Here is a 15224-nt window from a genome sequence, read left to right as displayed (position 1 = left end):
TAAGTTGGATATAATCTTACTCTTACTAATATTATAAATGCGAAAGTTTAGATGGATGGATGGATGGATGGATGTTTGTTAGAGATTGTAGCCTAAACGGCTGAACGGATTTCGATGAAATTTGGTACAGGTGTGAAGGATAGTCTGGAAGAACACATAGGCACTAACTTTTGTTTTTTTTTAATTCCACGCGGACGGAGTCGCGGGCGAAACCTAGTTTATAATAATTACAAACAAGGCGTGAGAAATGTGGACGGAATCTAAAAACTTAGTGCGCACTGCAAACAACCGCTTCTTATTTGATAACATCGAAACTCACTTCCTTAGAGCAGGCACACACTTTTGACTAAACTATTATACAACAGTTGTGCGATTTTCGATTGCTTCGCAGCCAATTCAACTGTGCAACACAAATAAAAATCGAGTAGTGTGCGCACCTCCGTATAAGCTCATAGGAATCGAAGCGAGACTAAACAGTTGTGCGATAGTTTGGTCAAAGGTGTGCGCGCGCTCAAGTTGGTAACTTTGACACGTTTGTAAACGTGTTGATTTACGAATTTGTATATTAACAAATGTTTGACAAACATCTCTATCAAAAGAATTCGACAAAGCATTTCATCGTATTTAAGTTGTTTTTAGAAAAAAAAAACAGCTATTTACAGACTATACAATTATACTGTTTTTGATAAGAATCTTGCAATTCAAGACAAACACTCACAAATATATTAAACCTATTGTTAGTTGGATCAAATATTAAAAGAATTCAAACCTAATATAGAAGACACCTGTGAAATACATACTTGTTGAACGTGTTGTGCAGGTTGTTAGCCGGCTGGGACAGGTCTATGTTGATTGGACGAGACGCTATAGGCCCTGATGGCTCTGACACGTCCGCAGAAAGCGCCATATCCAAGTCTTCGAGCTGGAAATAAAGTGCTTTTTAATTTTCACAGTCCAAGAAAAGTTGAAATGTTACTGAAACACCTAGAGAAATATTACAACTTTGCGACCTTTCGACGCATTAATTTGAATTAGTTGTCGCCTGCGAGTCTGATCGCGTGAAATTTAAAAAAAAAGCCTGTGTTACTTAGTGATAACGTAGCTTTTTAATGGTGAAAGACTTTTATATCAGTATAGACTAGCTGTCGCCCGCGATTCTGTACGCGCGAAATTAAAAATGAAAGAAAAAAATTAATTGGCCTATCTGCTCTTCTAGGTTGTTCTACATTTGTACCAAATTTCAGCAAAATCTGTAGAGCCGTTCTTAATAAGAAACACCTATCCCTCCATCCATCAAAACTTTCGCATTTATGATATTAGTAAGATAAACGCTGTATGGAATTGTCAGAGTATTTTACAATATTTTCATCCCATTTGTTGAAAAACGTCCATGTTTTCAGATAAAATTCCCAATAAGAAGAGGACACCAAAATTCCTATCACCTTTGATCCTTAATTCTTAGTGCAATCATCTAAAAATATTATCTTTTCCTACAAGATCTATTTTCACTAACGCATACATGTGTTCTAATTTTGTCGCATGACGCAAGACGGGTGAGGAAGTATGATGTGAACGTGTGGGTGATACATTTGTAGTCATATTTACAAACAACGTTATATCAGCTGTTTACATATTTACACACGTTTAGGTTCTAAATAATCTCTTGTAAGGACTGCCTAGACTGTCGAATGACTACGAAGATTTCATCCAATAATATTAACCGATTATCGCTTACCTATACTAATACAATAAAGCGTAAACACACACTACTTCGTGGCGCAGGATGTCAGTAATCACAGCATATTTTTGAAAACGTCTTAAATGGGAGGGCTTCGAAATGAATAGACAAATAGAATAATGATATATAAGAAGAGAAGAAATGATAAAACTCAGACAACCAATCAATTGCTCTAAAGGACCGGTTTTGCATACCGAGACCTCCTAACTGTAATACAAATTACGAAAGAAGTCACCCGAGGCGATTTTTATGTCCCTATGACGCCCCTTTACTGACGTACTGGTTGGTTGCCCTACCTCACTAAAGGTTCTGTTGCTCTGTGATATAACAAACGGATATTTTCCATAAGTATGCGTTATTAAATAATGCATCATATATGTAAAATAAGCTCAAGTGTTTAATTTTTTTTAATGATATGTAAAATAACGCTACATAGAATAGAAACTCTCATGTTTTAATTAACGAAATCAAAACAGGCACGTTCGAGACATCTAGACGTACAATAACATCATTACGTGACGGAGCGAATTGGAATGTGATCAGATCGACGTCGTATCATCTCCCCGCCTTATCCTACTCCTGTAGGAACACACCAGGTTCGTCTATTTACGTCCTTGTTAATCTATCATCCGTCATAACAGTCGTCGCTCCTTTATCGTGAGAATAATCTCGAAGAATACTAAGAGCGTGAACACACCTTTGAGTAAACTATTTTTTTTTAAGGGAACAGCGGACAAACTAGCAGCGGATCGCTTAATTGATCCGACGCCCATGACAACTTGCACGATTGTCGATTGTTTCGCAGCCAATTCTGTTTATGGTACATGCACAACTAAAAATCGAGGTCCGTTCCATATAGCTCATATGTATCCCTACATATAAACCGCGACTAAACGATAGTTTATTCAAAGGTACTATACGACTTACAATAGTAAAATTTTAACAACGAATTAGAGTTTATTTTTAAAACTTTACATTTTTTAAGTTTAATTTCTCACTCGAGTTGTCATCGATACAATTTTAAAATTCGCAAACTGAATCGTATCTATAAAAGATTGGGTATCGTATTGAATAAATAAAGGCAGCCATATACGGATAGTTTAAATTATAAACAGTCGTACTACTGCATATTAGCAAGGACTGCAAACTGCAGCTATGTATATGTCCGGGCATGTGTGGTTACAGTCCGTGTATGGCGTTACCAGAGGTCAAAGACAGCGGTCATTATCTTCGGACAATGGTAAGCTTTCGCACGCTGCGTGCAGTTACCTCGATCAATTAACCCGTAATAACTGTTACAGATTAACTGTTTTATTAGAGATTGTTTTCTTAATCTCATGGCTGTCATCAATTTTACGTCACCTGAATTGTAAAAGATCGGAATTGAACTGAGATAGCGACTAAATTCACTTCTTTTCTGCAACTTCAATTTTAAACATTCGTAGTTTTTACTACTTACGTCATCATCATCTATTTGCCCTTATCCCTTATGGAGGGTCGGCACAATATGTGCTGCTCTTCCATACATCTCTATCAGCCGTCATATCTGAATCCACTACTGGGTAAGAAAAATTGGTAAGAAAACCCATGATCATAGTGCTTGCAACTGTCTCAAAATATCTTTATATTGGTAAGAGCATGCGCAAGCCTATAACTAAATTATAGTACAACTGTTTAGTCTTGATTTGATTCCTATGATCTTGCATAGAGGTGCGCACACTACTCGATTTTTAGTTGTGCAACTAAACAGTTGAATTGACTGCGAAACAATCGACAATCGGACATAGTGCGATAGTTTAGTCAGAGGTGTACGCCCGCTCTAAGAATATGTTTCTTTACGAACGCAATCAACAACTAGTCGCGTATATAAATGCCTGGAAGCGAGATAACTGGCCATTTAGATTACATGTGCATATACAAACAGAAGCTGTAATTCAACACTGGATATAATGCACTGAATGCAGGGATTTAGTTTCGAAATGCGTATTTCCAAGAATAATCTTGTGTTTTTGTAACCGAAACACGTACATATATGTATATACACAAAATACGTATAATGTCAAATCTATACTAATATTATAAAGAGGAAAGATTTTTATTTTTTGTATGTGTTTAAATAACTCCAAAACTACTGGTCCGTTTAAAAAAATTCTTTAACCGTTAAAAAGCTACATTATCCCTGAATAACATAGAATACTTTTTTTTTATTTCACGTGAACGAAGTCGCGAGAAACAGCTTTTCAATAAAAGACACGTTTGTTTCCCTTCCGATTATCATTTAACCATCGAGATAATCGATTGTCTCTGATTAAAATGATACCATTAATAAAACAATACGAAACATAAATTATTGTTTTGAATACCGTATGCCAGCTGTTTATACGTCTCAGAACAATTGATGCAATACAAGTGATAGGTATTGTGTCGAACAAAAGAGTTCTTTCATATAACCTCGTTTACTTAATTCCTAGGAAGAACAATTTACGTTGTTATTTCCATTTACTAAATTAGAGGGCGAAAAGTGTTAGCTTAATCGAATGTTGCTTAAAAAACAAAACACGATCCATTATTTAAAATTTCTATACACATGCTTAAATTACGAATAAGGAACAAATCTAGAAAGAGCGAAACTATCTACAAACCGGAAAGGACTAACCCATTAATTTGTCATCAAACGGGAAGGTTAATCAGACAGTGTTTTTCATTTGTTAAATCTATACTGATATTATAAAGAGGAAACATTTGCATTTTTGCGTGTATTGGAATTACTGAAAATCTACTAGACCGATTTTAATTCTTGCCCCATTATAAAAGTTATGATCACTGAGTAACACAGGTTATGTATTTATTCATCATATCCCCTGCCTTATCCTACACCCGTAGGGTCGGCGCACCGGGTTTTCGCCCTCCAAATAACTATCATCCGTCATCTCAGCCATCACTCCCTTCTTGATCATGTCACCTTTTACGCCATCCATCCATCTCTTTCGTTGTCTACCTCTACCGGTGTACCTCCATATTCATAACTAACGTCCATCTTGTTACATGCGATTCATCCCTTCTCATAACATGCCCATACCACTCTAAGCTTTTACTCCTTATTTTCTCAACCACTGGGGCTACTCTCAAGGCTTTGTATTTATTATTGTTTCCATGCAGACGAAGTCGCGAGGAAAAGCTAGTATTTACCTGGGGATCATCATCTGGGACGAGACTTCTTCTTTTCATAGCGTATTCTTTAATAGCATTACTATTATCGGTATTGATATCCACATTGAAAGTTTTGAGCCTTAACATCGGGCTGATTGGTCCCAAAGGATTATTGTATTTGTTGTATGTGAGGTATTTGTTAACAGACTGTCCGATTGTATTCTGTAAGATAGATGGTGGATTGGAGACAACTTCAACAACACTCTGGATACTCGGCCTTTGTACTCGCTTCTTTGGCTTGACGTACGTTCGAGAATCGAATTTGTGTTTATCTGGTATCGCCACATCGTCGTCTGAAACAAAAAAATAGAACACAATTATTTTATATTAGCTTTTGACCGCGAATTCGTCCACGCAATATTAAGATAAAAAAGTAGCTCATAACATGCCCGTCTATGTCAGTTACCCTTCAGTAAAAGTCCGATCCAGTCCAGCCCTTATGTTACCCGGAACAAACACGACTTGCGGACAGACAGACAAAGAAAATTAATTGCGATTTTCGTTATCAGCAACGCAAATACATCATATTCCCAAAATCTGTAATTTTTCTTTTGATATTACAGACAGTCTGATTTTATAAAGGATCACAGCTTTTTTCATTATCATGAGAAACAATCAGATTCGGCAAAAGAATTGACTTTTTTTTGCTTTACAAATGTCATTGTACCAGGCAAATATAATTGAACTACCTTCACATTTTTATCAATCTAATACCATCGATAGTTGTAGTTACCGGACGGAACTCCTTGTTCAGTAACAAGTTGGACGTGAACGCATCAATGGGACACGACATCGATATAAAAGTGAAAGTAAATATGAACGGAACAAGTTTCGAATGATGATCGTAGGTGCGAATGCGAACGATCGATTTAGCGCGAGCTATGGCATACAATGCACTTGCCAAGACAGGTAATGAAAACAGAACAAGTGTGTAACTGTCGTACTCATAGTTCTGATGGTTAGGGACATTAGGAAAACCTCTTAGTTGTAGACATACTAAATGATTTATGATTTAAATTTTTAGAAAACGACATATTAACATTGGCGTATTGACAATCATTCAGATTTTTCATTCATTCGTTCACATTCCAGAGATATTTTTATTTACAGAAATATGGAAAAATGTTAGACTGTTTCATATTACACACTACAAACATAACCATCATTTACTTTTCAAGAGCTCGTTAAGGCATACATGTTATTTCTAAAGAATTCATTCACAACATCTCGTCGAGGAATCTCTGATGAATTGCCTAGTTCCTCATTCTATTTATACATCTATCTCATTTGAACGTTGATTAAACCAACATTACTGTAATAAGGTCGCATCACATGTCGCTGTATGGAGGTCTGCAATTTCCAACAAATACAAATTGTGGTCTGTACATAGGCTGCCTGGAGTCGATAGTACCTCTATACCGTTATATATACTTATATTATGAATAGAAAATATTTGTATTTTATGTATAGTTAAATTTAACTAATAATTTAAAGAGGAAAGATTTGTATTTTTGTATGTATTGAAATAACTCAAAAACTATTGGGCGAATTTAAAAAATTCTTTCACCATTAGGAAGGAAATTTATCTGTGAATAACAAAGGCTATATTTTGTATTATTTTTTAATTTTACGCGGGCGAAGTCACGAGCAACAGGTAGTAGATAACATATGGAATAACTCAAAAACTACTGCGCTGATTTTTAATTTTTTACAATTAAAAATATACGTTATCGCTGAATAAATTCACTTGGACGAAGTTGTGAGCAAAAGCTAATCTTATTAACAAAAATGGAATCTCAAATGCTCCTTAATTTATATTGCATATGAACGTAATTACGGTAGATGTCTTTATAACAATTACAGTTGGTACATAAACCAATCCAAAATCAATGTTGCCATTTGACACGAATACAAAATCAATGTTATCATATTTTCAACACCTTAAAATCGAGGTAACTCAACTAAAACGAATTAAGCCAACTATGCCATGTCTCGATCCCGTTTAATTTAACGGGACATTTAAAAATAGATTTGGCCGGCTGTTTAGCCTGACATCGGAACTGGTTCAACACGAATAGATCACAGATCACCTGTCAATGTGGACACACATCATGCCTATTCACATATAATGTAACTTCGCTTAACAAAATTATAACTCAGAATTAAGTATTAGTGATTATTCAGACTTAATAGAGATAAAAGTTTAGATTACAATTAAATCAATAGTTTTAAAAGCAAATTCAATCTTCCTAGAAAGTAGTTAACCGCAGGATTGCGGCCAGATCTAGAAAGTAATACCGCAAAAACTAAAACGAAAGATAACTCCTAAATATTTCTTATGTTTTTAACTTTTTATATCAACGACCTTTAAGAAGTAACCCTCTATTTATATGAAGGGAATCGAAACCAGTAATCGACACAGACTGAGAGGTTTCAATCGTTAATGAGATTAGTCGAATGCTGACTTCCAAGTACTTGAATCTTATTGGAAATATTTGCACGTGTAACGTCTCATAAATACAACTGTATTAACCAATACGAGTTCAACCGCCAAGGTTAAGCCACTTGAAGAAACGTGAGGGAAGTCCGAACATTTACTTAAAATATAATTAAAATAATTAATGAATTATAACATTTTGCAGTTTAAACGGAGCTGTAAAGTGCTAAGTCAGAAGAAAACGGTTTTTGTAATAAATATTGCTTTTAACCATTAAAAACCTACGTAATGCGTGTGATAGTGTACTGCCCGTTCTATATAGATCTATAACTCTTTGGCTATATCGAATGATGAGCATCGTTTGACATTTTTAACAAAATTTGGTACAAACAAGATGAATCATAAGGAAGAATGCATTAAATTCCGTTTTGGCTTGTTTCAAGGCAATATGCAACTGTAAATTGGATATTATAAAACACAAATCTGCACATTAAGAAATAATTTATGTATATTCAATTGAAAATGTCGACGCAACAGACCATCTCGGTGGCGGTCAAGGTTTATAAGGCCGGACGTGTGCTCTATTCATTACGTACTAGAGTACAAATTGCAAATTCACTGTAATATTCTCAACCTTATAGCAAAGTCATAAAGTTGCGAATTCTCCGCACTTAATCACATATGATAGTGGTCATAGGCGGAAGGATTATTGCACTTATGTAAATGGAATAGGAATGAAAATTATTTGAACTAAAATCTTGTGTCACTTCGAAGTGGTTGTGAGGCAGTTGACCTAAAGTTTTAAACAGATTGGTTCTCTGAGATGTTATTCAATATCGTGTTTGAATTCAAATAAGTAACGGTGAGATAACGCGCTCCTTGTATTGTCTATGGATTTCTAGCTAGTTAAAGCAACTAATCGTTTGTAATTTTGATACAATGCAAATCTGACTATTTTCAAAATAGTTTTTTTAAAAGTAGCTATTGCTCGCGACTTCGCCTGCGTATAGTTAAGAAAAATAGCCTATATTACTCACTGACAACGTAGCTATTTAATGGTGAAAGATTTTATGTAATCGGCCCAGTAGTTTTTGAGTTATTCTATTACACACAGAAACACAAATATACAAATCTTACCTCTTTATAATATTAGTATAGATATTTTTTTCTGTTAATAATCAAAGTTTATCATCATTTTTTGCTCTTTTAAAAACATATGTAACTTTGTACCTTTTGTATCTAACGTTTTAGAGCAATTTTGCAATCAGTGAGCTATTAAGACAATTTGAGGCCATACAAACCGCAATTACGAGAAACATTTTCACAATTCTTATTTGTACTTGAGGAAACCAACAAACTAAAAATCAAACTACGAAATCGATGAAACCCGGAAACTTGAACGATTATGATAGATGTTACAAGAAATAAAACTATCTATTTAATCATGTTTTAAAACGATTTATCGTATGTTTTAGTAAAAGAGAGATAAATACTTGTTTACATTGAGACGCTATTTATGAAAATAAACATCAAGTTAATCGTTCATTCTCTAAGGAAGTAACATATACTTGTTTATACCTGTATCATTAAATGATTTTTTCTTCCTATAGTTTGTTTTATTTCCTGTCTTTACTATACTATGAATGTAATGTATTCATCATCTTTCTCCTTATCCTACTCCCGTAGGGTCGGCGTAACAGGTTTTTGTCCTCCAAACTATCATACGTCATCTGTCATCACTCCCTTTTTGATCATGTCACCTTTCACGCAATCCATCCATCTCTTTCTACTTCTACCTCTACCGGTGTACCGGTGTACCCCTCAACATTCATAATTAACGTTCTCCTTGTAAAATGCAATTCATCCCTCCTCATAACACGCCTATACCATCCTTTACCTTTTACTCCTTACCTTTACTACTGGGGGCTACTCTCAAACTTCCTATAATATACACATTTCGATACAGTGTAATGTATTGCCAGAGATTGTAAGAATCTGTACCGTTATTTTCTAATAAACATAACATAACCTCGCTTGACTTATTAAATTTTTATTAATTGGAAACCTTTCAAATACAATGCCCTTGCTATAAGTGTCACCTTTTAGCTTAAGAAACATAGTTTATTTAATGAAATGACTGGTTTATATAAGTGGGAAATAACTAATCAGACATTTCGGAATTAATCTATAACGTATATACAGGTAATTGTATTTTATTTACTACTAGCTGTTCCTATGCAACTTCATCCGCATAGAATTATAAAAAAATCATTTTATCAATTGCAAATGTCAAAATAACATGACATGATGTCAAATCATGGCAACTTTGCTTCCTTGATGTTGGCAATACTTTATGGTCTCTTTCCCACATTAGGACTTTAATCCAAAATATTTACCCTTGAGTTTAACGGCGTGAAAATATATAGCCTAAAGCGTGACGTAAGTGTAGGGCTTTTTATTAAAAAAAGAGTTATTCAAAAATATGCTGTAATTGCTGACATCTTAGGCAACAAAGAAGTGTGTTTACGCTTTATTATAATAGTATAGACTAGCTGTTATTAAGATAAAAAAGTAGCCTATAATATGCCCGTCTATGTCAGCTACCCTTTAGTGAAATTCCGGTCGAAACTAGCCAAGCCGTTTCGGAGATTACCCGGAACAAACAGACTCCAATTATATTATATGTATAGATATAATGTGTCGACATGCTATATGTCACGTAACAAGGCAATTAATAGCGATATACATAAGATAGGGTGTAGATAAGCACAATACTCTATTAAAGATATATTTAAATGTACATAATATGCATGAATGTATATATTTGATATAAATATGGTAGAGAACTTTGCGATTTAAATGAGACATGAGGTTTATTTAAATCTCAATTGCGATTTTATCTTGCACATTGTTACTTACGGCGCCATTCACAATATATACATACATTTACACATATATAGAAATTAATTAGGAATCATAAATGAAGAAAATTGCATAAACAATGGAACGGTCGTTGCTCTGCAATATGTACCGATAAACCTAATAAACCATAAAAAAATTATGACAAAAAACTGAATTTAAACCCAAGATTTTTTGACACAAGCGTTTATTCAACGCGCGTTAAAAAAGCGTTGGAAAACAAATGCATTTGAATCTGTTATTAGGCATCGCTTTTTAAACGAGATGCTGTTTTAACTCGCAGTGTAAGTAAGCGCAGAGCTAACGAAACAAGAGTGATCGAAACGAAATATGACTAAAAGGTTTTTTTTTTTAATAAGATATTCTATGTTTTTAATAATCAGTGTAGATGTTAGATAAAACAGTATTAATATCATATTATCTTTAATCGCAATGATGTTTCTGGTTCATGACCTAATTTTTACAAGCAACTTAAATGGCAGATTATTTTTAAAAATTACTTATTGTTTCTGCTCTATGCATTATGATAAATATAAAACAATTACAATAATCTAATTTACAATTTATTTAATTTATAATATAATATAACATTATTTTATTTAACTTAACTTAATCGCCTGACTATCAATACCAAATTTAAATAATTTTTAAAAACAAATCTGTTTTCAATTCACCCTCAAACCACACCCACTATAAGTTGTCAAAGGTAAACATTTAAGAATGGAACAAAGGATTTAGGGATTGTCGCTATGCTTGGCAGATCACAGACAAAGATCTGAATCCTATATACAGTTAGTATACATTGTCATATCTTTGAAACACAACTTAAAATATGTGTGCGACAATGGCACACATGTTTTACAAAACAACTGTTGTAAAATCAGGTTTGACTAATCCTCTTTCCTACATAACTAGAGATATTAACAATGTATCTTTGTAAGACTGGGTGCACAGCATTGATAAAACTATTGAACAACTTTTGTGCGATTGTCGATTGTTTCGCAGCCCATCCAACTGTTTAGTTGCACAACTAAAAATCAAGTATCAAAGTGTGACTAAACAGATGTGTGATAGTTAATTCAAATGTGTGCACTCTAAGTATCATTTACATAAAAGATACATCTTTCATTAACAATCAATTAATATGCCAACATAAATTATATACTCACGTTTATGTATAGCATCCAGCATTGAAAAAAACTTCGTTTTCAATTTCTCATACTCGGGATCCTTTTCATAGAGCCAGTGACATGACAATTTCCATTCGTTTATATCCACTCTTTGGCCGCTATCGCCAGGTACCACATAGAGCCTGCAGACAAATAAAACATTAAGGGTGTGTCCCATCACTGGCTGATAGAAGCTCAGATAGCTTAATGACATCACTGTCAAATAAGGTAACAAAATCTGATATTTTCCTCACATATTTTACATGTTGGATTGTTATCAGACAATTTACTTCATGTAATTATTCTACCCTCCTTGTCTAAGGGGTGAGGGTGCTTTACAGCATCCACAAATAATATTAGATTAGTGAAAATCTTAAAATATGTCATAAATTAAGATTGCTATCTTACTAACATAAATACAAAAGCGTAGATGGATGGGTCTTTGATATTATGTATATCTAGAACAGCTCAATGGATTTTGCTGAAATTTTGTGTAGATTTTGAACATGGTCTCAAGAGCATAGAATAATTATGTTCTTTTTATTCCCTTACAGCAGACAGAGACAACAGCTAGTTTTCAATAAATGGACAGCAATGTATTTATGAAAAAAGCTAGGTGAGTAGTCATTTTTTAACAATAGAAACAAAAGTACTCGATAAGCATGCTTGATAAATTTATTTATTTTATTCATTATTATTACTAATATGGATGAAAGGAAGATGTATACTAACAAATAATTTGACAAACACAAAGGTTGACTTTTACATTATTTTTTTTTTATAACATAAGGTGACAAACAAGCAAGCGGTCACCTGAATCCGCCAAAATAACGAAACGACCACTGCCCATAGACATCCGCGATCGCAGATGTGTTGCCTACCCTTATCCGACAAAGGAGTAGATGCACATAAAGAGGATATTGCCCTATCCTATGCATCTCCTCTGTCAAATCCACTTCCTCTCCCCATCCTCTCCTTATAAGAAAAGGGTGGTAAAGAGAAAGGGACTTAAATTAGGCCTCCGGCACCACACTCATCAGACGAAGCATGGAATTGATTCCGTTTCATGCCTGTCTTCTGTGTGGTTGTGGTATTACACTGGGCGTGCCGGCCCATTCGTGCTAAGATGTTAAAGCAGGCACTACCACTGTTAAAAGTAATAGGAACATTAAAGTACTTTTGAATTTTATATCTTATCTGTAAGATATCCTGACAATAAAGTTTATTTATATACATAATAAATGCATTATGAGTAGACAATACTTATTATAATTACTGAATTAATTTGTATTTGTAAAAATTTAGATATGTTTGTATTAAAGATTTTAACTCCATTAAAGTTAAGAAATGTGCAGGTGAAATACTAAAAAATTAGCCAATACCTAGACTACTTAATAAAAATGTCATATGCTTTGATTAGACATTTTTATTATTTTCTTTGTTTTAATTCTGTATATGTATAGAAACAATTACAAAACTAACATGAGCCATAAATATTGAAAAACATTTGAAAGTATCATCTTATTTTGCAAGCATAAAATTTGATCTATTTTATTACACTTTTAATATAAGTCAACATGACTCATACTTTTAAGATAAAATAATTAAGGTTAGCATTATTGTGAACAAATTGTTCTATGTACTTTTTTCATAGTTCTTGCTTATGATATTATCAATATAACCATTTTGCCATTTTGCAAAAGTTCACTAAATGTTGCATATAGTCTCATATTTACTTATATTTATCTTATAGGAAGTTATTAGAACTAATAACTGTAGTCAAATACAAATTCTGTTATAAATATTGATTAAGAGAACAATTATTTTCAAAAGACACATTAGAGGATTAAAAATATTATAATACATAACATATTGACAAGTTTTAAGACCTACCCTTACCCCCCCTCCTACTATACCTACCTTCTTTACGTAAATATTACGTTATTATTACAGCGTTACTTACCAAGTTTGATCATCAGAAAAATCAAGCGAATCCAAGTCAATGAGATCAGATTCAATCATATCTTTGTTTATATTTTGATCAACTTTATCCATAATTCCAGTGCAAACGAGACATCAAATTGACACTTCACACTAAACACAAATTTCACACATAAACTACATTCACTACAAAACACTACCTATAAATAAATAAGAAAAAGATATATTAAATAAACTAACACAATTTGTCCCAGAGTCCCAGACAAGTTTAGTTTGGAATTTGACATATCACCATAAAGTGTCAAAAATATGACGAAACAACGGTAAAATCCAAAGACAATTTAGTTCTTAACTAAAAAAAATATTGCTAAAAACCATAAACTCTTACTTGTTGAGATTTTACTTTAGTGTGATACAATGGTGATATAAATAGCTATAACCAACTATAATAAACTATATCCTCTTAGCTATAACAATCAAATAAAATGCTATTTTAGTGACCCAGTTATTTGATTTTTATGTAACTACATTTTACAGTTAAGGATTTTAAAGTTCTGGTATACAAATAGGTACAACCTCTTTGTCAATTTGCCATAAACACACCAGCACAGATACAGCTTGACATCGTAAATCGATGCAACGCAAACTTCAAAAAATCGATCTTTATTTCCAAAAACTCGATTCAACCTAACACCATTCAATCTTCTGCTAAACAAATCACTGTAACGATGAAAATAAATATTACGGCAATGACAAAACTCATACTCGTATCTTAGAAGGGTAGTCACAGATTTACGAATTTGTTACTGCCTACGAAAATTACTATAGAAAAACCCCTGCTTTTCATTAATTTAAATAATTATTTACAACAGCTATTACACAGAAAGAGAAAAAATAAGTGCACAAAAACCGATCAATTAACCTGCAGGTGCATAACAATGTTAGTAATATTTTACTAAATTAAGAAATGGTAATTATATTTCTCAAGCTGTCTCGTATGTTAAACACATTCTATTACATTGTTTTAACTATTCGATTTATTTTTCAATATTCCTGTTGTACCATTACATTTAACAAGTTTTATTATTTTTTATAGAACTTGTTATTTTTTTGAAGTCGATTCACCAAATCGATTTTACATCAAAAAATGTTGGCACATCTCTAGTGAGTCACAAAATCCTTCCTTTTCTTGTCTAAGCACACGTCGTGAGCACGTTGTGGTTATATAGTTTATAGCGGAAAAACAAAAATGTCGTCCCATTTAAATTGGATGATAATCAGGAACAACAGCGCCTTCCTGGTGAAGAAGCGTAACATTAAGAAGCCGTTCAGCAAGGAACCGAACAATGTGACTAACCTCAACTCGTACAGATACAATGGATTGATCCACAAAAAAGCAGTAAGTGTGGTTGAGAATCCTGACAGGAAAGGTTTCACAGTCGTGTACAAGAAAGCCAAGGCAACACATAAGCCTGTGAAGAACATTGTGCGTCGTCCATTCAAAGCCGGCGCGAGGCGTTCCTTGTTTAAGGTAAAGAGGCTGCTCAAAGCTAACAACTACCGTACCGACTTGACCACAGCCACACTCCGCCGTGCATCCGCCATCCTTCGCTCTCAAAGGCCCACCAAAGCGAAGAAACCTAAAGCAGCGGCGGCAAAGAGTGAATAATTCATGTATTTAAGCGGACAATAAAAAAATTAAAAGTTTGTATGCTGTATTATTTTAAAATCTATTTCTTTAATTGATTAAACTTCTTGATAATAAATAAGTAATTTCATTGAAATCTTTTTAATGAAAATCTTATTTCAT

At 33.5% G+C, this 15224-nt stretch overlaps 2 protein-coding genes across 2 annotated transcripts in view; one reads left to right on the top strand and one right to left on the bottom strand.

Moving 5' to 3' along the window:
- The window catches only part of LOC106111109, a 27245-nt gene extending 13534 nt beyond the window's left edge, over positions 1 to 13711 (bottom strand). The window contains exons 1-4 of the mRNA XM_013293083.1: positions 13437 to 13711; positions 11474 to 11616; positions 4928 to 5241; positions 801 to 922 (exon numbers count right to left, since the gene is read on the bottom strand). Coding sequence (XP_013148537.1) covers positions 801 to 922; positions 4928 to 5241; positions 11474 to 11616; positions 13437 to 13528 — 671 coding nt within the window. The 5' untranslated portion in view covers positions 13529 to 13711. The remainder of the gene's footprint in view (positions 1 to 800; positions 923 to 4927; positions 5242 to 11473; positions 11617 to 13436) is intronic.
- An 878-nt stretch (positions 13712 to 14589) lies between these two features.
- On the top strand, positions 14590 to 15121 carry LOC106111148 (60S ribosomal protein L28). The gene has a single exon (XM_013293147.1). It carries the CDS (start codon positions 14664 to 14666, stop codon positions 15081 to 15083), a length of 420 nt encoding a protein of 139 aa, XP_013148601.1. The 5' UTR covers positions 14590 to 14663; the 3' UTR covers positions 15084 to 15121.
- The last annotated feature ends 103 nt before the right edge of the window (positions 15122 to 15224 follow it).

This window comes from Papilio polytes, unplaced genomic scaffold (assembly GCF_000836215.1).
Source record: "Papilio polytes unplaced genomic scaffold, Ppol_1.0 DF824382.1, whole genome shotgun sequence".
NCBI lineage: Eukaryota > Metazoa > Arthropoda > Insecta > Lepidoptera > Papilionidae > Papilio > Papilio polytes.
The sequence above is the reverse complement of the archived record's forward strand: the minus strand, read 5'-3'. Positions and strand labels throughout refer to the sequence as shown.